We start from the raw sequence: 23,573 nt of genomic DNA, 5'->3' as shown, positions 1-23,573 counted from the left end.
TCATGGTTTAATTTGAAGTACTGCTTTGATACTTTCATACCACTTATCATCTTGCCTTTTGTCTGTACTTTTCCATTTTGTTTCTTATTTTTGCCAATCTTTTTAGCAGACACTGTTCTCCTCTTGGAGTTACCTCCAAGACTTATAGCTGAATGACCAGAATCAGAATGATTCAAAGGCTGCCAACATTCATGTATGGGATAGATTGGGGGCAGGGTATGTTGTAGGAAAAGGAGTGTGTTCTCCCTAAATGGAAAGAATTTCGGCAGTTTCCTGAGGTACTCTCCAGTTCCACGGTAAGTGTCAATTAATTTGAATATTAGTGGCAAACAAACAGTGCTCACCATTGATAACAAAATCCCAGGCCCTTGTGTCTATTGGCTGACTCCTGGGCAAATATTAAGGGATTAGCTATTTGGTTTCATTATTGTCCTTGTGGAACTATTAAAGTCTGGTTTCACTGTACTGGTCCAGAATAAAATATTCTACTGCTAAAGCAGCAAAATTACCCAAAAACAGGATCCATGTACCATAGCTAGCACATGTAAATATATGCCAGATAACCACTCACATAAATGAGAGAAATTCATGTGAACTGATCTTTTGCATCATGGCCCGAGCAATATTGATGAGTGAATGAGAAATTTTGCAATGTCATTAACGTTTGATGTGATTCATCTTGGTGTAATTTCAAGATCTTTGAGGATGTAACAAACATGGTGGATACAGTGGAATCAATAAATGCAATGCATTTGGACTTGCAGAAGGAATTCTATAAGGTGCAACATAAAAGGATGCTGCAGAAAATAAGAATGCATGGGCTTGTGATTAATATATTGGCACAGATAGGGGAGTGGCTGACTAATAGAAAACAGAGACTTGGGGTAAATGCGTCATTTTTGGATTGCCACACTGCTGGGGTCTCAGCTATTTATGATCGACATTATAGAATTGGATGAAGGGACAAAGTGTACTGGAGCAATATTTGATGATTATATAAAGGTAAGTGAGTTATCAAATTGTGAAGAGGACAAAGAAATATGGACAGGTTATGTGAGTGGGCAAGAAGTTGGCAGACGGAGTATAATGTGGGAAATGCAACATTGTCCACTTTAGAAGGAAGAATGTAAAAAGAAAATATTGTTTAATGGAGTGAGATCAATAAATACCCCAGTACAAAGGGATCTGGGTCTCCTAATAAATGAAACACAAAAAGCATGCAGGTATATAAAGTAATTACAAAGGTTAATAAAATGTTTGCCTTTATTGCAAGGGATACGAGTATAAAAGTAGGGAAGTTTTGATGCAATTTATGAGATTCTGAGGGGTATTGATAAGGTGCATGCTTAGAAGATGTTTGAGAGGGGGTGCCTGAAGCATAGTTTCAGAAATATTGTATCATCCATTTTAGACAGAGAGGAGGAAGAATTTCTTCTCTCAGAACTACGTGACTTTTTGGAAATCTCCACCCAGAGAGCTGTGGAGATGAAGTCATTGAATATACTTAAGGCAGAGACAGACAGACTATAAGGCAATTAAGAGATGGGGAGAGAGTGGGAAAGTAGTGTTGAGGCCAATAATGGATCAGCCATGATCAATTTGGCAGAGCAGCTTGAGGGGTCAACTGCCTCTACGAGCTCCTGTTTTTATGTTTATTCTTAAGTAAAACTGGCATAAATTAGTTACAACTGATTTTCTGTAGGAAAAGCTGGGACAATCTTGCTCTTGTTCCATTGCTTTACAAAAATGCTCCAGGAAATCTTGAACTTGTAGATTTAGTTTTGTGATTAGAATAAAATTTTCTTTTGCAGGGCACATAACAATGCCGTGTCCAAATTATCTCTCCCAAATTGGCTGTTGAGTGACACACCAATTAATTATAATCACATTTCATATCTTAAATTTATTGGCAGGTAGTGTCATAGTTCAAGCACATCAGGAACAATGCTCTGTGAAGCAGATAATTTGAATAAGCCAGGCATAACAAAAGAATCATCATGAGCACTCTCTTGCAAAATGCATAAGTTATGAATTAAATGTATGGAGGGCTCTGGAGATTAATGCTGGGGATTTTAAGTAATTAACAGTTGAAACTGTGACCTGCAGTATTTCTTCAAATTAAATTGTAAATTCAATGATACCATGCGAGCAACTGATGACTGCTTTTCAGGGCACATAGAAGCAGGACTATAACACTGTACTGATGATACTTCGAGCACATTCGCTTCGCAACAGCATAAGAAGTAGAAGCAGGAATAGATTTGTGCTCGCTCTGCCATTATGGATGATCTTGCATCCCAGTGCCATTTCCAGCCCTATCCCCACATCCCTTGATTCCTATAATATCCAAAACTTTATTAATGCCCAGCCACTGCAGTCTTCTATGTTAGACAATTAAAAGATTCACTAATTTCCGGTTGAGGAAATTTCTTTTTAATTCGATCTGAAATGGCTGATACCTTAATTTAAGACAGCTATAGATGCCTTAACCAGGGGAAAATCATCTTTGCAGCTGCCTTGTCAAACCTCTTAAGTATTTTGTACTTTTCATTGAGATTATCTCTCATTCTTCTAAATTTAAGAGATTACAGACTCAGTCTGCTCTATATCTCTTCACAGGAAAATCTCCACATCCTAGGAATTAATCTAGTGAACCTTCACTGCACTCCCTCTATCACAAGTATATCCTTCCTTAGGTTGGGAGATCAGACCAGGACATAACATTCCAAGTGTGGTCCCATAACGGGCCAATATGCTTGCTGTGTACCTCATACAGTATATGATCATTATATTCACACAGATGAGTGGGGGCAATTAACAAAGTGTGCCCCAGGAGCTGCAGTGCAAATGGAGTGCAGCTCCACAGAGTGTGGGAATTTGGTAGTGAGCAAACTGAGTGAAGTGAGGAGGTGTACGGGAAGGTAGACTTGAGGAATTACCTTGGAAGAGTTGCTGTGTGCATTGATTTAGTTTGCACAGGTACCTCACTTCAGGAGAAAATTTTTACTATTGTGAGCAGATGGCTTTGGAATTGTCAGGAGAGTGTGGGACAGGATTCAGCTTAAATGCTCCAAAAATAATACCACTTCATAAACCCAATGTCAACTTGTGGAAATGAATCCCACCGCCAACTCAACACTTAATGAGCCCATCAGGCTGTATGTGGGAAATCACTGGCATACTTACTTTTTAAGAGCAATATTTGCAGGATTTAGTGTACTGAATGCAGTGCTCAAAACATGGTCTCCTTTACACTGGAGAAACCAAATGCAGATTGGGTGATCGCTTTGCAGAACACCTGCCTACAATCTGAAGGAGTGATCCTAATCTTACATGCCTGCCACATTAATTCTTTCATCCCACTCTCATTCTGACCTATCTGTCTATGGTCTCGTGTACTGTTATAATGAGGCCCAACATAAGGTTGACAAACAGCACTTCATCTTCTGTCTGGGCATGTTGTAGCCTTCCAGATTCAATATTGAATTCAAGAACTTCAGGTAATTCACCCTCTCTGTTGGTATTAGAACTGGCCAACTCTGCAGTAGGTCCTCAATCTGTAATATTGGTTCAGCGTTTCTCCCTTCATTAGCATAGCTTGGCCTGCTTAACATTCCCTACAGCTCTGCCGTTCACAGCTTTTGTTTGCACTTTTTCTCCAACTGTCCTCATCTCATATCTCACCTTATCTAAGATGTTCCCTTTTCACTATCCATTGCTGTCTCTGCAACTTAAAAGTAACTTGTTGTCTCACTTTCCTAATTCTAACAAAGGATTTCCAACCTGAAACGTTAACTCTTTCTTTCCGCTCAGAAGCTGCCTGACCTGCTCAGGATTTCCAGCATTTCTGTTATTATTTCAGACTTCCAGCATCTTTAGCTTATTGATTTTCATTTTTAACTGGATTATAATAACAGTTTGTATCGGCTTCCAAGACTGCAACTCGCAAGGAAAGCCAAAGAGCAGAGCAGCATTGGATAGAAAAGTTGACATGCAAATAAACACTGCAACTTGACTAATCTTTTCATAAATGACCATGCCATTCTTCACTGAAGTCGCATTGAGAGACTGTTTTGAAACCTGAATTTAAAAATTCTGTTAAGTTTATGAATAAGCTAAACTTAAATGAGGTTTGCAAATTTTGATGCCACCTTTCAAAATTCTGGAGACAACATCAACACAGGAACTTCTCATAAAGGAAGACTATGGGACCCAGAGGGTGAACAACACCTCAAGCAGCGGGAACAGAAGAACCCTGCTCCTCTCAGTACCTAATACTGCAGAGGAGAGGAGGGATCAGCAGAGAGGCCTAGCTCATACAGCTGTCACAAACAGTGTACATGTGTACACCATGTATACGTACACTACATCACATAGAATAACTTGTCTCAATGTCTCTTCACATCAATGCTTCATGAGGCTCAGAGCATCAGATCAGGCAGTAGCAGTTAGTTGCAGCCTTTTGGAACAAGACATGCTAGCTGCCGGACCTGATGGCCACAATCTGCTGATGGCTGTCAAACTGACACCTGTCGTCAAGCTAAGGATCTTGCAGTTGACTGCACACAAATGGATTGGATACATGACTGAGTCATGGATGGTTTGCCAGGGTTGGCAGAAACTTGGTTTGTGATGAGAACTGTCAGATTGAGAGGGCGCTTGGGTTTGTGATCCCGTCTGGCTTCCCATCAGTGCAGAGTATCATCAGCCGCATATTAAGAAACCCCCATGGTGCCCATGAGTGTTCATCAGCTTCAAGTGCTTCCACTGCATTATCTTGCACCTGGTCTGCAATCATAAGCTATTTCTGCAAATTTATGTAAATTTCCACAGGATTCCCAAGGAGTTGTCATGATCCTTCTGTCATGCAGCAGTCTACTCTTTCAGACACCAAAAACAGAGGTACCCTTCAATACACACCAGCTGATTCAAGGGCATATGAGAGCGAGAATAAATTTCAGCACTACAGGAAAACGAGAAGGGGAGTGGGACTACTGGGATTGCTCTGCTGGGAGCTGCCATTTACTCAGTGCACCACAGCTTCCTTCTGTTTTGCAATAAATAAGTAAGAGTGGTAGTGGTGGTATGCTGCCTTTACACAATAAGCAGCAAGTGTTGGACCCGCAGAAGACACCATCCCAAGAGCATGTCTCTGGCTGGGGAGGACCAGCGGAATGAAAAGGAAGAAGATGATGCAGGCACTGCAAGAGAATTGGCACACAAGGTGCCTCCTTATTGCAAGATTCATTCGACACATCAGTTCCTAATCACCTTACTCTACACCCTTAGAAATTGGTGTCAACAAATAATTTTAAAACTTGAAACCTAATGTTGTGTAAAACATTTTCCTGTACTGTTGTGTGTTGTGTGAATACAAGTTTCTCTTCCTACTACATTTACACTGTGCAACCTCTGTGGTTTCGCAAGAAGCAGAGGGAGGCTGTACAGATTTCTACCCTGAATTTTGAGATGCTCTTGATTAATATACACTGTGTTTTGGAGCCCATGATGGTGCTGTTCATAAACTGCTTCACCTACACTTCTGTAAGGTCTGACTCAACCATCAGGACTCAAGGCAGCTTTTTTAAATTTATTCAAGCACATAGGCATCATTGGCAAGACCAACAATTATTGCCCATCTCTAAATCCCTTGAAAAGGTGGTACCGAGCCTCCTTCTTGAACTGCTGTATTGCTCTGGTGAAGGTGCTCCCACAATGCTATTGGATCAGAAGAATGTACTGGCTGAAGGGGTGGATGAAATTGGGGTGGGAAAGTTGGGGAGAAGGGTGTAAGAAGTGGAAGCACATTGATCATAGCTCCCACATCAATAAGCCATCCCACCATCATCCTTCTCAAGAGTACCTGCATTTTCCTGCTAGCAATAAGCTGCTTGAGATTTTGCTCTAAATAAGCGAGCTGCTGAACAGCCAAGGTTATGGTATCAAGTATCTCTCAAGGTGGCAATCATAGTGTGCAATCCCTCAGTGAGGTCATACAGGCATTTGTGTGATTGCTGCATTTGATTCCCCACACAGCCACTCTTCCAAAGGCCAGTAATAGCAAGTCACTTTTGCTAAAATCAAACCCCTCCAATTTCTCTGAAAACTTATGCAGGCAACAGCACCTGCCAGTGCCTCTCAGCTTGAGCTGATACTCTAGAACAGCCTTCAAGGTGCATCAGACTGGATTTCACTGTCTTCAGCTTCTGATCTTATTCATTTGTGATTTGTGAATCACTATCTATCTTGAAAACCCAACTATCTTTCTTACTGAAGTGCAAGTATTTGAACTAGTGCAGAGAGGCAGGAGTCTTGTAAGGGTGCATCCATAGAAAGTCATAATTCAGTCCCATTCACATCAACTGAGCTCTATCACATTACTATCTTAGTAACTCCACCAAATCAAGGCTCGATGAGAAGCCCCACCTTCACTGTTTTAAAACAAAAAATGAAGATAGCAAGGAACATGGTAGGGTGTGGAATAGTTCAGGCCAACAAATTTATTCATTAATGAGAACGAAAAGGAGTCTTGGCCTTGAATACTAGTTTTGATATTGTAATCTGATTCCAGCAGGGCACTAGTAGCAGCTCATAGAGTCATAGAGCCACAGAGTTGTACAGCATGGAAACAAGCCCTTCAGCCCAACTGGTCCATGCCGACCAAAATTCCCATTTAAGCTAGTCCCATTTGCCCATGTTTGGGCCATATCCCTCTATACCTGTCCTATCCATGTACCTGTCCAACTGTCTTTTAAAAGTTGTTATTGTACCTGCCTCAACTACTTCCTCTGGCAGCTCATTTCACATAAATATCCTCCTTTGTGTAATAAAATTGACCCTCAAGTTCCTGTTAAATCTTTCTGCTCTCACCTTAAACCTATGTCCTCTAGTTCTTGATTCCCTAAGCCTGGGAAAAGGACTGAGTGCATTCACCCTATCTCTTGGGTTATACTGCTTCCCCCCATCTGTTTGGATGAAAAATATGGAACTACAATACTCTACTGGATGAATATGGTACTAACACTCATTATCAAACTTTATACATAAATTTGAGACATTGAAGAATAAACAGCACAGCCTGAACTAATTCAGAGCAAAAACAACATCATTGTCTTCAAGAAAGGAAAGAAGGGGTTTAATATAATAAAACTGCCCCTGAAACTTAAGGTTTCCTTTAGTAAAATAAAATTCCTAATACTATTAGAAAACATTTGAAGAGTATTGAGGGTTTGTTTAATGCAACATTTTTCAGTTACATCTGTGTTTAAGTTTAGCATGAGCTTTCATTGAAATGGCTATTTTGATTACTGGCAAATCTTTCCACTTCAAAAATAAATGGATCTCATATACGAATGATCTTACCTTCCTGTCTTTTCCACTGGTTATTATCTGATATTCATCAGGATGATAACAGACACATTTGAAAAGGGTGTTTGCCAAAATCATTTGGTTTCTTGCATACCGTCTGGAAAAAAAAACATTTAAAGGTACAAAGTAAAGCTCAGTTGAAAATAAAATCTTTTGCCTCCCTCCACCCTCCCAATTTTTCCTTCCTTTTCCTAAATAAACCACGGATGTTAAGAATATGGTTAAATCCACAATCCACTCTAGCTACTTGAGTCTAGGCTTTGAGTTTTAACAAGCTGTTTTTTAATAAGAGCACATTTTGATCATGATCCTGTCGTCAATTTCTAATTGAGCTTTCCATTCTGGAGACCCTGAATTAATAATCATTACCTTAAGTCAGAATGATGTTATTTAATTTTGCTCTTATACCTCCAGGCTACAAAACAGCCTAGTTACAGCATTGTATAAACAAAATGCTGTGGATGCTGGAAATCTGACATAAAAACAGAAAATGCTGCAATTACTTTGCCGTTCAAGCAGCAACTGTGTAGAAGAGTTCACATGGCAGGTCAGTGACCTTTCATGTGAATGTTGCTAAAAGGTGAGCATCCTGAAACACTAACTCTGTTTCACTCTGTCTCAGCTGCTCAGTATTTTCAACATATTCTATTTTATTTTTCATTTGTACAAGAACTCCTGCTCCAACTGAAATCAAGAAATGAACCATAGTTTGAATCTGGAATATTATTCAACCATGTAGATCAATTTCATGCTAGGATATGAGTTCACCTACTGAATTATAATACAAACCAAAATAATTATCTTGCAAAAAAAATACCTGCAACTTAGCCTTGGATCCCAACAAACACAGAACACTGAACTATTTATATTTCACATTAGAAGGCCAACATTGCCATCTGCTGGTAGCAAATGTGAACAGATCCTGCAGCAACACACAGAAAATGCTGGAGAAACTCAGCAGGTCAGGAGCATCTAAGGAGGGAAATAAACAGGGACGTTTCGGGTCCTCATGTACATCTGCCACATTGTAACATATGGTCATTCCAGGGGGCAATAAAATTGTTTGTAAGACCATAAACTAATGTTTAAGTAATAATGGGAGGTGTTTAAAAAAGAAATAGATGTTAGGTTCAGAGAAAAGTGACTCAATTAGATCTTTTTCTACTTTATGGGAAAGCTAGCCACTGCCAGCAGAATAAACAAGGGATGAAAAGAGGAATCCAGAGAAACTGGAGGACTTATTTTTAATTTTTCCATGGGACAGTGGAAATTGTGTCAGCTTATCTCAATGTTAGCATGCTTCCATCAGAAAAGCTTAGAGGAAAGCTCCACTCCAGGGATTTCAGCACATAATCTTAGTTGACATTTTAGCAGTTTTACTGTTGGTGTGCTGAAGAGTAGGAAACCCTTTCAGGTGAGATATTGATCCAGATTTTGAAGTGGTTAAGACATGACATTCAGTCCAGTGAATTTATGTTAGACTATTTCTAAGGAAAGTATATCCTTCCTTTGTTATGGAGACCAAACCAGCTGTAGTCATCTGTACAATTACAGCACATCTTACTCTTGCTCTCCAACCCCGATCCTTCACCCTTCAACTAAAAGCCAATCTATTATTTTTCTATCTAATTTCTTGCTGAATTTTATTTCCTGCATTTTATGAAAGAACTCACAAAGATCCCTCTAATCACTAATATTTGTTCCTATAACTTAAAAAAAGGCCCAGAAACTCTTTTCCATGCCTCTGTTTTTATGCACCTTGCCAATAAACTTAAAGTCATACACGCAATCAACAGGTCCTCTGGCTCACTGAGTCTGCACCCACTTACACTAATCCCACATTCCCATCTACCCCCACCCAGACTCCACTACTCAGTTACACACAAAGGACAAGTTACAGTGGCCAATTAACCTAGCAACCCACATATCTTTAGGATTTGGGAGAAAATTGGAGAAGCAGAGGAAACCACACCAGTTCAAAGAGAATGTGCAAACAATACACAGTAAAGGCCAGAGATCAGGACTGAACTGGGTCGTATAAGGTAGCAACTCTCCCAGCTGCCCCATTGTGCCACCCTTATTTAGTGTAAGTCCTTAACACTATATCATGCATAGTTACATGAAGCAGAATACAATTGCGCAAAAGAATTTTGCACATTCAATGTCTGCAAAAGGCACAGATCACTCACATCAAAATAAGTACAACAGGACAGATGATGTCTGCTTTGGCATTAGTTTAAGGGACCAATCTTTCCTGGTAATGAGAGATCAGGTAGATCCTCCAAGTATTTTGCTTGCTGTTCATTCTTAAAAACAACCTCTCCTCCCCCCCACCTCACAACTTGCTGTTAATGACTTTAGGACACCATGATCATGTGTGGAACTGTTCTTGACCTTATCCCCACCTGTCACACTGACTCAATTTGCATTCCTGACCAACCTCTCCTCCAACAATTAATGTTTGCTTCATTACCATAGACAAAGCCCCCAGCCCACACTACCTGATCACACCTTCAAAACCTCTCCCTCCCCATTACATCTTTCTCTTTGGCTTCATGCCCTAATGTTTTCTCGTGATGCTCCTAGACCCTAACCCATCCCCACAAACTTCAGGCCTGATCCCCCTACCTCTCTCCTGGACCTCTCTTAATTTCTCTGTGCCTGTGGTCTGCAGCTTCACATGCTCCTTTGATAGTTCCATTGTTGCTTGATCATGTATATATGGCTTGTGAACATACATGTGCGCGAACTCTTGAGTCTTTTGTCCAACAGGAACTAGCTGTTGGGGTGCCTCACACAAAACTGATGCAGGCAACTTGTGGAGTGCTGTTTTATGTACTTTTATGGCAAGGAAAAGTTTCTCTTCATCTTACCAGAATGAATAACCTCACAATTACCCACTTTATATTCCATCTCTCACCTTCTTCACCATGCACTTCACCTGTCAGGCTAACTTGATCTGCAGTTTTCTAGCCCTTTGAAAACTCTTTCCCAATCTTTGTTCCTCATCTCACTGAACTCTGGTTCCCCAACATTTCAGGCATGTGTTCTTGAGTTTTCTACTGGCACAAACTACTTATTTACTCTCTCAGCTGTTTCCTTTTTTCCACCATAATTTCTCTTGTTTCTGATTCTAAATGACCAACATTTACTTTTGCTAGCTGTGGCTCATTTGGTAGCACTCCTTACTCTGATAGTTGGGGCTTTGAGCTTCAGTTTAGAACCACAAGCAAAAAAATTCAGGCTGAAACTCCAGTGCAGGAGTGCTACATTGCCAAGGCCCAATCTGTACTCTCAGATGGAAGTAAAAGACCCAATGGCACCATCTTGAAGAAGAGTACTGGTGTTAGTCTCAGGATCCTAGCCATCACTTATCCCTGAGTCAACTAAAACCAAATCAACTAAATCTGGTCGTTATCACAAAGGAATTTGTGAGACCTTTGTGTGTCCAAACTGGCTACCACTATTTCCTATCATCCATCCCTACACATAAAATAAGTTAAATAGATATAAAAAATGATTTGGAAAGTTTTGAGATTGTAGAAGGTTGTGAATTCAAGTCAAGAGTCATAGAGCACTACAGCATAGAAGCAGGCCCTTTGGCCCATCTAGTCCATGCTGCCTGATTTTCTGCCTAGTCCCATCCACCTGCACCCGGACCATATCCCTCCAAACCCCTCCCATCCATGTACCCATCCAAACTTCTCTTAAATGTTACAATTGAACCTGCATTTATCACTTCCACTGGCAGCTCGTTCCACACTTGCACCACCCTCTGAGTGAAGAAGTTTCTCCTCAAATTCCCCTTAAACAGTTCACCTTTCACCCTAAACCTATGAACTCCAGTGTCACCCAACTTTAGAGGAAAAAGCCTGCATGCATTCATCCTATCTATACCCCTCATAATTTTGTATACTTCTATAAGATCTCCCCTCATTCTCCTGCGTTCCAGGGAATAAAGTCCTAACCTATTCAACCCTTCCCTATAACTCAGGTCCTCAAGATCTGGCAACATCCTTGTAAATTTTCTCTGCACTCTTTCAAGCTTAAAGAGACCAGAACTGCACACAATACTCCAAATTCAGCCTCACCAGCGTCTTGTACAAATTCAACATAACATCCCAACTCCTGTACTCAATGCCCTGATTTATGAAGGCCAAAACACCAAAAGCTCTCTTTATGACCCTATCTATCTGTGACTCACTTTCATGGAACTATGGATCTGTATTCCCACGCCCCTTTGTTCTACCGCACCCCTCAGAGCTCTACCATTCACTGTGTAAGTCTTAGGTTTTTCTTCCTTCTTTAAGAAAGAAAAAGCATGTTAAGTTATGACTGATTAACCTGATGAGACAAGGTCAAAAACAGGAAATATTTGATTAAGTAACATGTGATCATTGTAGTGGGGAAACAGATTTATATTCCTTACATAATGAAAGTAGATTTTCAAGCACTTACATTATGTCCCAGATAATACAAGTACCATCAAAGCTTGCAGATACACATTCTTGATTGTTTTCTTTAACTTTAATGCATGATACTGTTGATGAGTGCTCCTTCAGAGCTTCAATCAGCCTTTGGCTTTTTGAACCAATTTCCCACACCCGTACCTGAAACCAGAAAGATTGTTTTCAAATGAGTGATTAGAATGGTTAATCATATGGTGATTGGGAGTCTGCCATGGGTTCAGCAGAGATTTAAAAAGACATTGCAGAGACTGGAAAATTGTAGCTTGAAGAAAAGATAGGATTAGCTTTGGTTGTTTTCTTTGCATTGGAAGAGACTGAGTTGAAGACAAAATTGAGGTGTAAAAAATTATGACCTTTTCTGCACTCTCTCTAAAGCCTCCAATCCTTCCTATAGTGTGGTGACCAGAACTGCACACAATACTCTAAATGAAGCCTAAACAAAGTTTTGTACAACTGCAACATGACTTGCCAGCTTTTATACTCAGTGGCCCGACCAATGAAGGCAAACATGCTATACACCTTCTTTACCACCCTATCTACCTGTGTTGCCACTTTCAGGGAGCTATGGACTTGTACCTCAAGATACCTCTGTATATCAATGCTCCTAAGGGTCTTGCCATTTACTGCATACACTCTTATTTACTTACTTATTGTATTCACTGTATACTGTATATACATTTGACCTCCTAAAATTCATCAGCTCACACTTGTCCAGGTTAAACTCCATCTGCCATTCTCTGCCCAAATTTCCAACTGATCTATATCCTGCTATGTTCTTTGACAACCTTCCTCACTATCCACAACTCCATCAATTTTTGTGTCGTCTTCAAACTTACCTAGCAGACCACCAGCATTTTCATCCAAGTCATTGACATATATTGCAAACAACAGAGATCTCAGCACTGATCCTTGCAGAAAACCACTGGTCACAGTTCTCCAGTCAGAAAAACACCCCTCCACCACTACCCTCTTGTTTATAACTGATCCAACTCACTGTGGGTCTGATGTGACTTAATTTTCTGGAACAGCCTACCATGAGGGACCTTGTCAAATGCTTCACTAAAGTCCATGTAGACAACATCCACTGCCCTACCCTCATCAATCATCTTCATAACCTCCTTAAAAAAAATGTGGTAGGCACCTTCAATGTCATGATACTCCGACAGAGGCCTAGAAATTCTACAATGTAGTGTGTGATGTTTCGTGCACTTTGTGATAACAGTTTATCAAAAACCCAATTACTAAACATAGCTGGGTACTTAATGCACAGTTAGAACACTTCTGAAAATTTGTTCTGAGTTCTGCAAGCATATGACATGCACGGGCAGGGATATCAGACACAGAGCACAGTTGGAATTACTAGCACAGAATACTTTTATGCATGTGCCATTTGTGGGTCTTGCATGATGAAGCAGATGACTAGAGAGGTGAGTTTTTCTTTAGTATTAGGTTAAAGGGCACCATCTTTAACTAATTCATTGTTCATGGCTTGGGTTTTGGAGATGTCCAATGACTTCCTTTAAAAGGTTTCCTTCGTATTTTTTTCCCCAACGCAACTCCCTTGTGGTCTATATCCTCATATCCTCCAAATGCTTCAACACCAACCTCTCCCAACCTGGTCACTTTTCTTGTCAAGCCTGGCCCTTTACACTGGTCACTTATCCAACAAACTCTAATACACTGTCTGATAAATCCTGAACCACGAATGTCAATCTGACGGACCTTTACCATCTGTATAAATGAAACTGACTCCTTGACCACTCCCCAAATGATTCCTGAACGACATCCCTTTCTATCTCCATACCTAAGCCTGCCTCCTACCTCTTGATTTTCTCCACAATGCATACAATGCAACTCCCCTCAACCTATCCCCACCTTCTCAGAATCTGCAGCCCAATCAACTTCCTGTGTTAGATCTGCAATAGCAAGGCCTTTTCTATCATGCATGACACTTTGAGTCTTGTACATCACTGCTTTAATGCTTCTTTTTTTAGGTTATGTACAATTTTTAAACATCTATCCACCACTTACACAGGGTCTCTGGGTGCTCCTGATGCCCTAAGGTTCTCAAAACCACCCCAAATGCTTGTTCTCCACTTTGAGCAATCAAAGGCCAGACATTCCCAGAAGGCAAAGAGGCTTTGAGCGCACCCTTGAACCTCTGTCTCTGTCCACCTGATAATCTCTTCCCATGATAGAACAGAGAGCCTATTTCAGGAGTCTGGTGTTAGACATGTAGGAGAAACGACCTGTCCAACATAGCCATTCAAGTGTAACTGGGGCTCCAGTACAGGAGATATTGGTCTGGGAAATAAACTCACATTAGTTTTCTTGCCTTTCCAGTGAATTTGGAGGATTTTGCAGTGACAGAATTGGTGATACTTTTCCAGTGCTTTGAGATGCTGTTAGTAATCCAAGCCTCAGAACATAGACAGGATATAGATCACTGCTGCTCAGTAGACCATGAATTTTGTGTAGCTCTAAAGTAATCATCTTCAAATACTCTTTTCCTTCAATTCCTTCACAAACGTGTGCTGGTGCATTGAAGGGGGTGGGGAATTTCATCATCAGTCTGCCTTCGCTTGTGGGAAATGGTCTACATTTTCAAGGGTCTCACTGCACACCTTTAGTGGTGGAGGACAGTGTGGTGCAGCAGGGACAGGTTGGCAGAGGACCTCTCTCTTGCAAATGTTCAGCGTTAAGACCCATTTCACTACACATCCATATTTTACCAGATGCACCTATCCTCTACATTACTTGAAGCGTAATTGAACTGGTGGCTAAAAGATCCTCTACTGTTGGCCAGGTTACATTTTTGGATATCTGGGATGTGAAGTGAGGACACTGTCTTCCTCAATGGCTTCAGCTTCACCACAGATCACAGCCTCAGCACTAAGGATGGTCAGCATCAGTTTGTCCTAGGAGGTCAAAATGTGTGGTCACATCAGTTCCTTTCAGTTAGTTGTTGTTTGTGCACCACCTTATCCTGAATATAAATGGAAATGGGTCAATGAGTTTTGTGCAATGTATTTGGGTGATGTGACATCAAGGCTGAATAGCTGTCAATGTGCAAATTCTTTGAGAAGTTGATGTGAGTCCTGCAGCCATACATATGTATGATTTTATGTATGGTGGAGCATATGAACATGAGAAATATAGTCTGAATATAGAGACTGTTGGTCCATGAGTGATGGAGTGTGGTTATTTATTTGCTGCCTGAGGCTATGGGTGCAGTTTGTAGAATATGACTTTTGAAGATGCATTCACTGACTTTAATCACACAAGGTTACAGAGTCTTGCAATACTGTGACCAGGTCTTCACTTTGGATTAATGAAGTAGTGCCATGATGCATGGAGTAAGCAGGGAGCCAAGTAACAGGAAGCAGAGATGAGTAGTGAATGTGTTATTCTCAGTCCACAGAAATCAATATTAGAGCCACAGTTCTTTTTGTTATATGTTAGTCCTGGGGAAAAGGGCACGATTTCAAATATTGCAGATGACACAATACTTGGAAATATAATAAAGATAGAATGGTGAAATGAACTAACAAGTGGCAGAGAACTTCAGTGAGGAAATGTTAAGTGACAGATTTAAATTGGACGAATGAGATGAGGCAACATAAATAGATCAGGAAGAGAGAGATCTGATTTGGTTCACATGCAGAAAACTTTGAGGGTGACAGAACAATGTTGTTTTATTTACATTGATTCAAGAGATCTGGATATTGCTGGCAAGACCAGTATTTATTGTCCATCTCAAATTGTCCCTGAAATGAATTTCCAAGCTCTTTCCAGAGGACAATTAAGAGCCAACCACATTGCTGTGTCTGATCACATATCAGCCTGAGTGGTGAAAGAATGGCAGATTTACTTCCCTGAAGCATATTAGTGAACCAGAGGAGTTTTTGCAACAAACTGGTAATCTCATGATCACCATAACTCAAATTAGCTTTTTAAATTCCAGATTTATTTCAATACTTAAACTTATATCCTTTAAGACCTGCATTGTGATTCAAACTCATATCTCCAGATCAATCATCCAGGCTATTGGATATTAGCCCCAATAGCTTAATCATTACAGGATGCTGGTCTTTATTAAAAGATGTATAGAGTACAAAAGCAAAGATGCCAAGCATCTGCAAATCACTGGTAAGGCTTGGCTGAAGCACTGAGAAAATGTGAAGGCCTTTAAAATAGATTTTACTGACTATTGGAAAAGCCAAAGTTGTCCTCCTTATAGCAGAGAAGATTAAAGAGAGAAGGATAGAGCCAATCAAAGTCTTGAAGAGTTTTTTTTATGGAGGAAAAAAGGAGAAACTTTCCACCGGCAAGAGGTGCATGAACAAGAAGACACAGCTCTTAGACAATTGGTAAAAAGGATCAAAAGGGATATGAAGAGAAGCACATTCAAGAATAGCTTTCACCATGGAATTATATAAATAATTCAAAGAGCGAAACCTCAGAGGAATTGGGAAAGAAAAGGGGAAGAGATTACTTTTATAACTCTTTCAAAGAGCAGATACACACATAATTGGCTAAATGTCCTTCTTCTTTGCTTCAAAATTCATTGGTTTAGAAATTCTAGTGCACCTAAACTGTGGGTTAGAATGGCATACATTTATTGGCATACTCTATTAGTCATTGACCTAAGGTATCAAGATTCAATTTCCACCGATGCTGCAATAAACTGGGCATTGTTATCATCCATGGTTGGGCTTCAGAGGCCATGGCAGTTGCAGGGGTGAGCACAGGTGGGAGAAGAAGTGAAGTGGGGGGAGTGGGGGGGGCACGAAGGACTGGATATTTACTAGCACCTTTCCTGTAGTGGGTGGGGGATGTGTGAATTAGGAATAATCCAGCACTGTTGTGCAGTGGTGGACAAGAACTCACACCAGCAATGTTCCATGGAGGAGACAGATCAAGGACTGGGGGACCTTCTGGAGACTGAAAGTTATGGGGTGGGGAGTGAAGTAGAATGAATGCAATGGCAGGGGCAGGGGGCAAGGATTTAGATGGATTTCCACATGCCTTCTGGATCTCCCAGCTGTTGGAATAAGAAATTGTTCTCCTAGATTTGGCCAACAATAGGCATCCCTAGGACAACCTGGTCCAAGCTCTGCAATGGTCCAAAAAGAATAATACGTAAGAAATGAAATCTTCCCATGCAGGTCTGATACAAGAACTGTTGGGGTTGGAAGAATGACTCAGATAGGATGTGGTTGGTGAAATTTTCCAAGTAATGCAAAACATCCCAGAAAAAAGTCATTATCGGGTTTCACTCATGGGAAGAAAAATCAATTTTCAGTTGCATGATACTGAAAACTAAGCAATACCACCCTTAAAATTGCCTTTTCTCAACAAGATTATTCTTTGTACAAACCTGTCCCTCACCACCTCCACTGATTATTTTCTTGCCGTCACTAGTGGCAGCAATTGCTGTGACACCATCATGATGAGCGTTATTGATCGTATACATTAATTTGCCAGTCTCCGGGGTAAAAGCTCGAATCTTCCCATCGTTCCAAGCTACGGAAATTTCACATTGAAAAATAATGTATTAAATAAACAGAAATGGATTCAAGTATAGAAGAATGAAATTCTTTTGATTTTAACAATTCCATTGCTTACCACTAATAATGCTCCTCCCATCATGCATAAATTCAATGGAATTGCAGGTCATGTTCGGGACAACTATTCGCAGTAGTTCTTTATTGGTAGAGGTATGCCAGATTCTTATTTCAGCCTTAGAACATGTTCCAAAGAGGTCTGATGTTCCACTATTTTGAAACAAAGAAATTTATGTAAAGATGGCACTTTCAAAGACTTATCTTCAAAATCAGTTGCAAAGAATCATAATTATTTAAAAAATGTATATATCTTTTAGATTTTTGAACATAGTTTAATAAAGGTTAATCATTGTCAAATTAATGGCTTGGATGAAGTACTGAATTATACAGTACGAATGCAATGAATTAATTTGTGATGATGGTGGTAAAGAAACTGAAAATGTTTTGTCGCCCTTTAAGCTAGATCTCTTCAACTGTCTCCTAACCTATTCTGTCACCAGAAGCCAGTCTTTCATGACAGCCAGGGCTAATATTCCTCATCAAAATGCAAATGTACACCAGTAGGAGGAAAAAAGGGTATTGTCATTTCACTTCACGATTTAAATAACACAGAAACGTTGTTCTGATACCTCCCGTGTCTTTTTCCATCTTTAATGCTACCTCTGGCAATTCAAATCAATTTCCAATTTAAATGAGACTCCAAGTTTGTTCGATCTCAACCAGAATCACTAACTATTCTACAATTTGAATACTATTATTGCTCCATACTTCTTATGTTTTAGTGCTTTTTATTTCCTAGCATTTGGTTGCAATGAACTTCTGATGCAATAGCTTTAATTATTTTTTGTCCCAGGAACATAACTGAAATGAATAGCTTTTCTAGTATGAACTGTGACAGCTATTGATTTACTGACCTGAAAATGACTTTGAAGAAGGACTTTCAAAGAGAATGGTTAAGAGAAAACCTGATACGGAGCTTTGCGAAACAAGGAAATCTGCTGGTATGGATCATGGGGAGTGTCATTGTAAGTGACAGAAACAAATCAGATATACTCTCAACTGGGTTATAGTGCCTTTTGTGTCTTCCTGAAGGCTTTCAGAATTCTGCCATTGTGACATGATCCTTTATTATTCACAACCTTAATTTTCACTTACATGCATCTCTCACAAGCAGCATTTTTATTATACTTTCAAAGCTACAATTGGATCTGTGAATGTGATATGAATTATGTGACTCAGTAAATTTGACAGCTATTAGCACATTACATCCAGGTGAAATTAAATTCCATTGTTAATTTTTTTTAAACACAACTGGTAGCACCAGAGGAAAATCACACCTTTGGTCTATGGTCCAGTCATTTCTCAGCTTATCAGAAGACTGATTCTCTAACTCTGCATTTCTCCCTCTGCCACACAAAGATCTTAAAACCTCAGTAGTCTTCAACAGTGATTAGATAAACCCCAAAGATATCAAGTTATGGTTTCCATGTAAAGAACTTGAAAATAAAATACTTTATTAATCCTTCTTGTTTAAATATTGCAGATGGATAACAGAGTATAAGTTCCACAAACCTACCAGGGAAATGTTACATCAAGGACAGAATCACAGTGACATGTTGTAATCAGCTCCTCTTTGAACTCAGTGAAGTTACATCGATATATCTGGGAGGTAAGGGTACCAACAAAAAACTGGTGTCCTTGACCACGAAGACTGATTGAAGTAATCCCACCGTCCACATGGATTTTTCTGTAATGACAAAAAGTATTGTGAACTTACAATAGTTTTCCAGACAGAATAAAGTATGCTGTGTGCAGGTCATCTAGCTTTATCTAGTATCATTAGCATGTCATATAAACTGAATTTTTGTCATCAGTAATAGTAAAATATACCCATTTTGGACAAACAGAAGAGTATTAGAAATATTTTATTGAAAGGCTGAATGCAAATTTAATTTTCTATATAGCTTAAAAACATTACAACTGGACAATAACATCTAAGATTGTGACATAATGGAGGTCTTTGGAACTACAAAAGGTGAAAGGAAGTGTTTCATAAAAAACTAGTCTTTTGGATACCAACAAAGATAACAAAATTGACTTAAATGTTAAAAGCATCTTTAAATTAATGGATGGAATAGCAAAGGCTGGCACACATGATTTCTCAATTTGTGTTACTGTAAGTGCCACAACAAGTTGCAAATAACGTAAATGGCACTCACTCCTATTATACCACCCAGCGTTACTGCAGGCTCACAGCAACATGCCGCTTCACTTAAACGTGCAAATGCAAATCAAGTGAATGATGTTGTTATATCTCTTGCTAACAAGGAAATTAAAAACTTCCATCATTAACCCTGATGTCAAAAACTATGAGAGCTTGATTAGGTGAGCCTAATCTATATCTTGGGAACTATAGGAAATGAAAAGAAACAAAGGTAAATCATCTGGACCACTATTACACAATTCTAATGCTAATTTACAGTTGTACTACCAAATTCCTAGAGCAGATTGTCTTTCTGCTCCCTGTAAAGGATGGTGAGGGTTCTAGTGATGGGTTGTGGAAAAGAAAAGACACAATTTACAAATCTGCTTTCAAAAGAAATTGATTGCAAATGTCTTATAAAATTTCACGTTAAATTGAAAGACAAATATAATTCATTTCAATAATGCAATCCCAAGAAATTTTGAACTATTTTAAAAGTGCAAATTGTATATTTCTTCATAAAACACCAGAAAACTGTTGCACTTCTATTACTTTTGAAATTCCTCTTTTAGATACTATTTATGTCATTGTTATTACAGTAAGTTAAATTGTTGTTACAGAAGATTAAGAAAGAGCTATTTAAATATATTCAAACATACTTGAGTGATTTGAAGCTTGGTGCTTTGCACAGAGCTACAATACCATCTCCAGATCCAACAAGAAGATCCCCTGATTTCAGTTCTACTATAGCAGTAACTCCCTGCAGATAACAAGAGAGATTAAACATCAGAAATTTTTATTTCACATCAGCAATAATACAACTATAGCTCATACCAACTTTACTGAGTGAAAAATTACAAGATCAATTCTCTTAGAGAAGTTATAATCATTCTAGTTACCTTGATAACATTTTTGTGAAGTAAAGATTTTTACATTTGTCTATTCTCCTTATTTTTCAGGATTCCTCAATAAATTTACTTCCATCTCCATCCATTGCCTGTCTCCACCCTGTCTAAGCTCACATACTGCTGACACCTTCATCCATGCCTTTGTTAGCTCCAGACCTGACTCTTCCAATACATTCATGATCTTTCTTATTCCAACCCCGAAATTTGTCATTAAAAACTCTCTCACCTCTTTTACAGCATTTCTTTAAACATCTTTCCATCATCCGCCCTTACACCTGCATTCGAAACTTGTGCTTTTTTTTATAATTGTGAAGGGCCTTGGGACGTTTTGATGCATTAAAGATCCTACATAAATCAATGTTATGATTGTTGTTATAAAAAATACTAATCATTCCAACTTACCAAACTGAATTTATCCTTAGTAGGCCCATAAGTGTTAAGAAGACCAGTTTTCATGCTGATCATCAAAATATCACCAGTAGTAGTTCCACAGTAGAAGAAACTATCATCCTTTGTTACCTATCAGTGGGGAAGTGAATAAACCAGGTCAGCTGCTCTTTGCAAATGGAACATTTATGTTAAAAGTTGAAAGAAACAGACATTCAACTAAATAATTATACAAACTTCATTTTTGCAATAAAGATCAACATTTGGATTTACTTCACCTCCAACCTAATGTAACATCTGACAGCTCTGTACTCAAAAATTAATTGATAACACAGAAATGTGACTAAAGCAAAACATTCTTCATCAAATATGGCCTCTCATTTTAGGGCATGAAATAAGCTGCTCAGACCCTTGAGCCTGCTTCTTTGAATTAGATTATGGCTGATCTGTAACAACATTTTGAACAATCACTAGCCAAGTAAGTAGCTTAAGCGAGTGTGAACATTTAAGGAGTTTAAAAAGGAGACCAATTAAGATTGATTTATCTTGCTTTCATATTATTAAATGCCTTAGACTGACACCTCTGTCCAGTTAAGAATATGGTTGGGTCCAATTTGAACTCCCTTTGTTTTATCTGAATCACACTAAAATGACTAATTGAATTCTCATTTAATTTAGACACACTAAAGTGTCTAAGTTAAATGAAAAAAGCCGAATAGTATACAGATACATTGACTATGCAGTCCAAAACCTTATAGTGTGATAAAATCTCAATTCTACTCCTTAGTGCCATAACGATATATATTTCGATATTGGTTAACACCTGATAATAACACTGGATACTGTTCATTCAATCAAGTGACAGATTCCACTGGGCCACCAGTCCAAGGGGTGAATGGGTGGAAGGGAGATTTTAAAGATTAACCCCCTCTGTGTTAAGGAAGGCTGGTGGCAGAGCAGTTAGGGTAGAGCAGTTGAAGAAGATACTGAGCAAGTTCCTTGATAAGCTCTCAAGATGACAGATACAGAGAGAAAGTAAAGTCCATCTCTGATGGAATCATGCCTGGTCTGCAATGGAAAAATGTTCTGTTTAAAGTTTTGTCAATAAATCTGTACTATTATGGAAAACTACTTTACAAAAACATCAATACACAATAAAACATCTCAAACAAAAACAAAATCCTAGAAACACTGAAGAATTAATAATATTTCTCTCTGCCCGACCCACTGAATGTGTCTAGCATTTTCTGTTCTTGTTTCAGGTTTCCAGCATCTTCACAGTTTGGCTTAAAACAAAATATTTGAATTTCCCTGATCTTAGGCAAAAGTAAAAAATAATTTAATAGATAAATAAGATCAATTGTAAGTAGCAATATTCCTAGTGTTATACTGACAATTTACTGCAAGGTGACCCAGCAATTCCAAATCTCAACAGAAGTTAATATTTTAAGGTGATAACAGCCAACATTTAACGAAGCTCATAGTTCCCAGTTCCAGACACATACCTAACCATTCTCCTGGTCACTGTGATAGTCAAAGAGTTAAAGCAGCCATTGCAGAACAGAATTTGGAGGTTGTCATATACAAGGACGACTAGTGATGTATGAAGTTCTCTGAGAATGTTAAGAAAGTATAAGCAAGGAGATTTATAAATAACGTAATGGAAGGAAAGAATTTCAAGGATTAACCATAGGATGATTTCGTCCAGCATGAGTTAAGGAACAATAGCGCAATGTAACATTTTCTCAATTTCATTCAGCAGAAGCTATAAATTGGATGAAATAAGAAACAATGTGTTTACTATGAGGCATCTGTAATGGCATCCAGGTCTCAAAGATGGTAATAAGAAACAACTAGAAGCCTAGGCTAAGACAGCAAAGTGAAGCTGTTTGGTCATCAGTCCCATGTGGGGAACAAGGTCTTTGAACAGTTCACAGAAATCAATTCCATAGGTTCCCCATATCTGAGTGGCAGTGGAAAATGGAGGTGATATTGCAGCAACCAATAGTTCACCTGTATCAAGACAAAGATGGATGAAATGGGTCAGACCTGGAAATGAACCATTGACATGGTATCACCTTATTGGAGGAGGATGAAGGAAGAAGAGAAAGATGGGTCTTGTGAACAGATTTAACTTACTAAATCACAGAAGAGCACAAGAATCTGGGACCAACACTCAGGAAGGAGGAACCCTGAGACCGGGATTCAGAGAATGTTGGGTACCACAATTCTAAGACTGATCACCTTGTGTCCTGATGGGTGGTGTACAATGCAGGTTGTGAGATCTTGCATTTTGTCTTTGCAGTTAAGAGTTTGAATAAAGGTAAGTAAACCTTTCATCAGCTGTCAGTGTTGTGTCTCTCATAGATGTGTGACTTTGACACAACAGTACCTGCCTCTGGTTCCAAACCTAACCACATTCTCATGCAGGGACCTGCATGGTTAGTGTGTGACTAGAGTTGTTATTGGAATACAGTTAGGTGTACAGGGGGCTGGGGGGTGGGAAGCCAGGGACTGACATGGTTCATTATGTAGCTGGAGCTGGAAGTCAGTGTGATTAGGGGGGGTGTGTGTGTGTGTGTGTGTGTGTGTGTGTGTGTGTGTGTGTGTGTGTGTGTGTGTGTAACTGGGACTTGAGGCCCAGGGTGCTGAGGTGTTGAGGTATGGGGGT

At 39.3% G+C, this 23,573-nt stretch overlaps 1 protein-coding gene across 1 annotated transcript in view; it reads right to left on the bottom strand.

Annotated features, from left to right (window-relative positions):
• Nucleotides 1-23,573, bottom strand: part of cfap52 (cilia and flagella associated protein 52) — a 40,919-nt gene that overhangs the window by 4,594 nt on the left and 12,752 nt on the right. Inside the window, exons 6-12 of the mRNA XM_052033011.1 lie at nt 20,918-21,034; nt 20,267-20,367; nt 18,981-19,151; nt 17,466-17,614; nt 17,218-17,363; nt 11,827-11,978; nt 7,363-7,465 (exon numbers count right to left, since the gene is read on the bottom strand). Of these exons, the coding sequence (XP_051888971.1) occupies nt 7,363-7,465; nt 11,827-11,978; nt 17,218-17,363; nt 17,466-17,614; nt 18,981-19,151; nt 20,267-20,367; nt 20,918-21,034 (939 nt within the window). The remainder of the gene's footprint in view (nt 1-7,362; nt 7,466-11,826; nt 11,979-17,217; nt 17,364-17,465; nt 17,615-18,980; nt 19,152-20,266; nt 20,368-20,917; nt 21,035-23,573) is intronic.

The sequence above is a fragment of the Pristis pectinata genome, chromosome 18 (assembly GCF_009764475.1).
Source record: "Pristis pectinata isolate sPriPec2 chromosome 18, sPriPec2.1.pri, whole genome shotgun sequence".
NCBI lineage: Eukaryota > Metazoa > Chordata > Chondrichthyes > Rhinopristiformes > Pristidae > Pristis > Pristis pectinata.
Note: the sequence above shows the minus strand (reverse complement) of the source record. Positions and strands in the feature narration are given on the sequence as shown.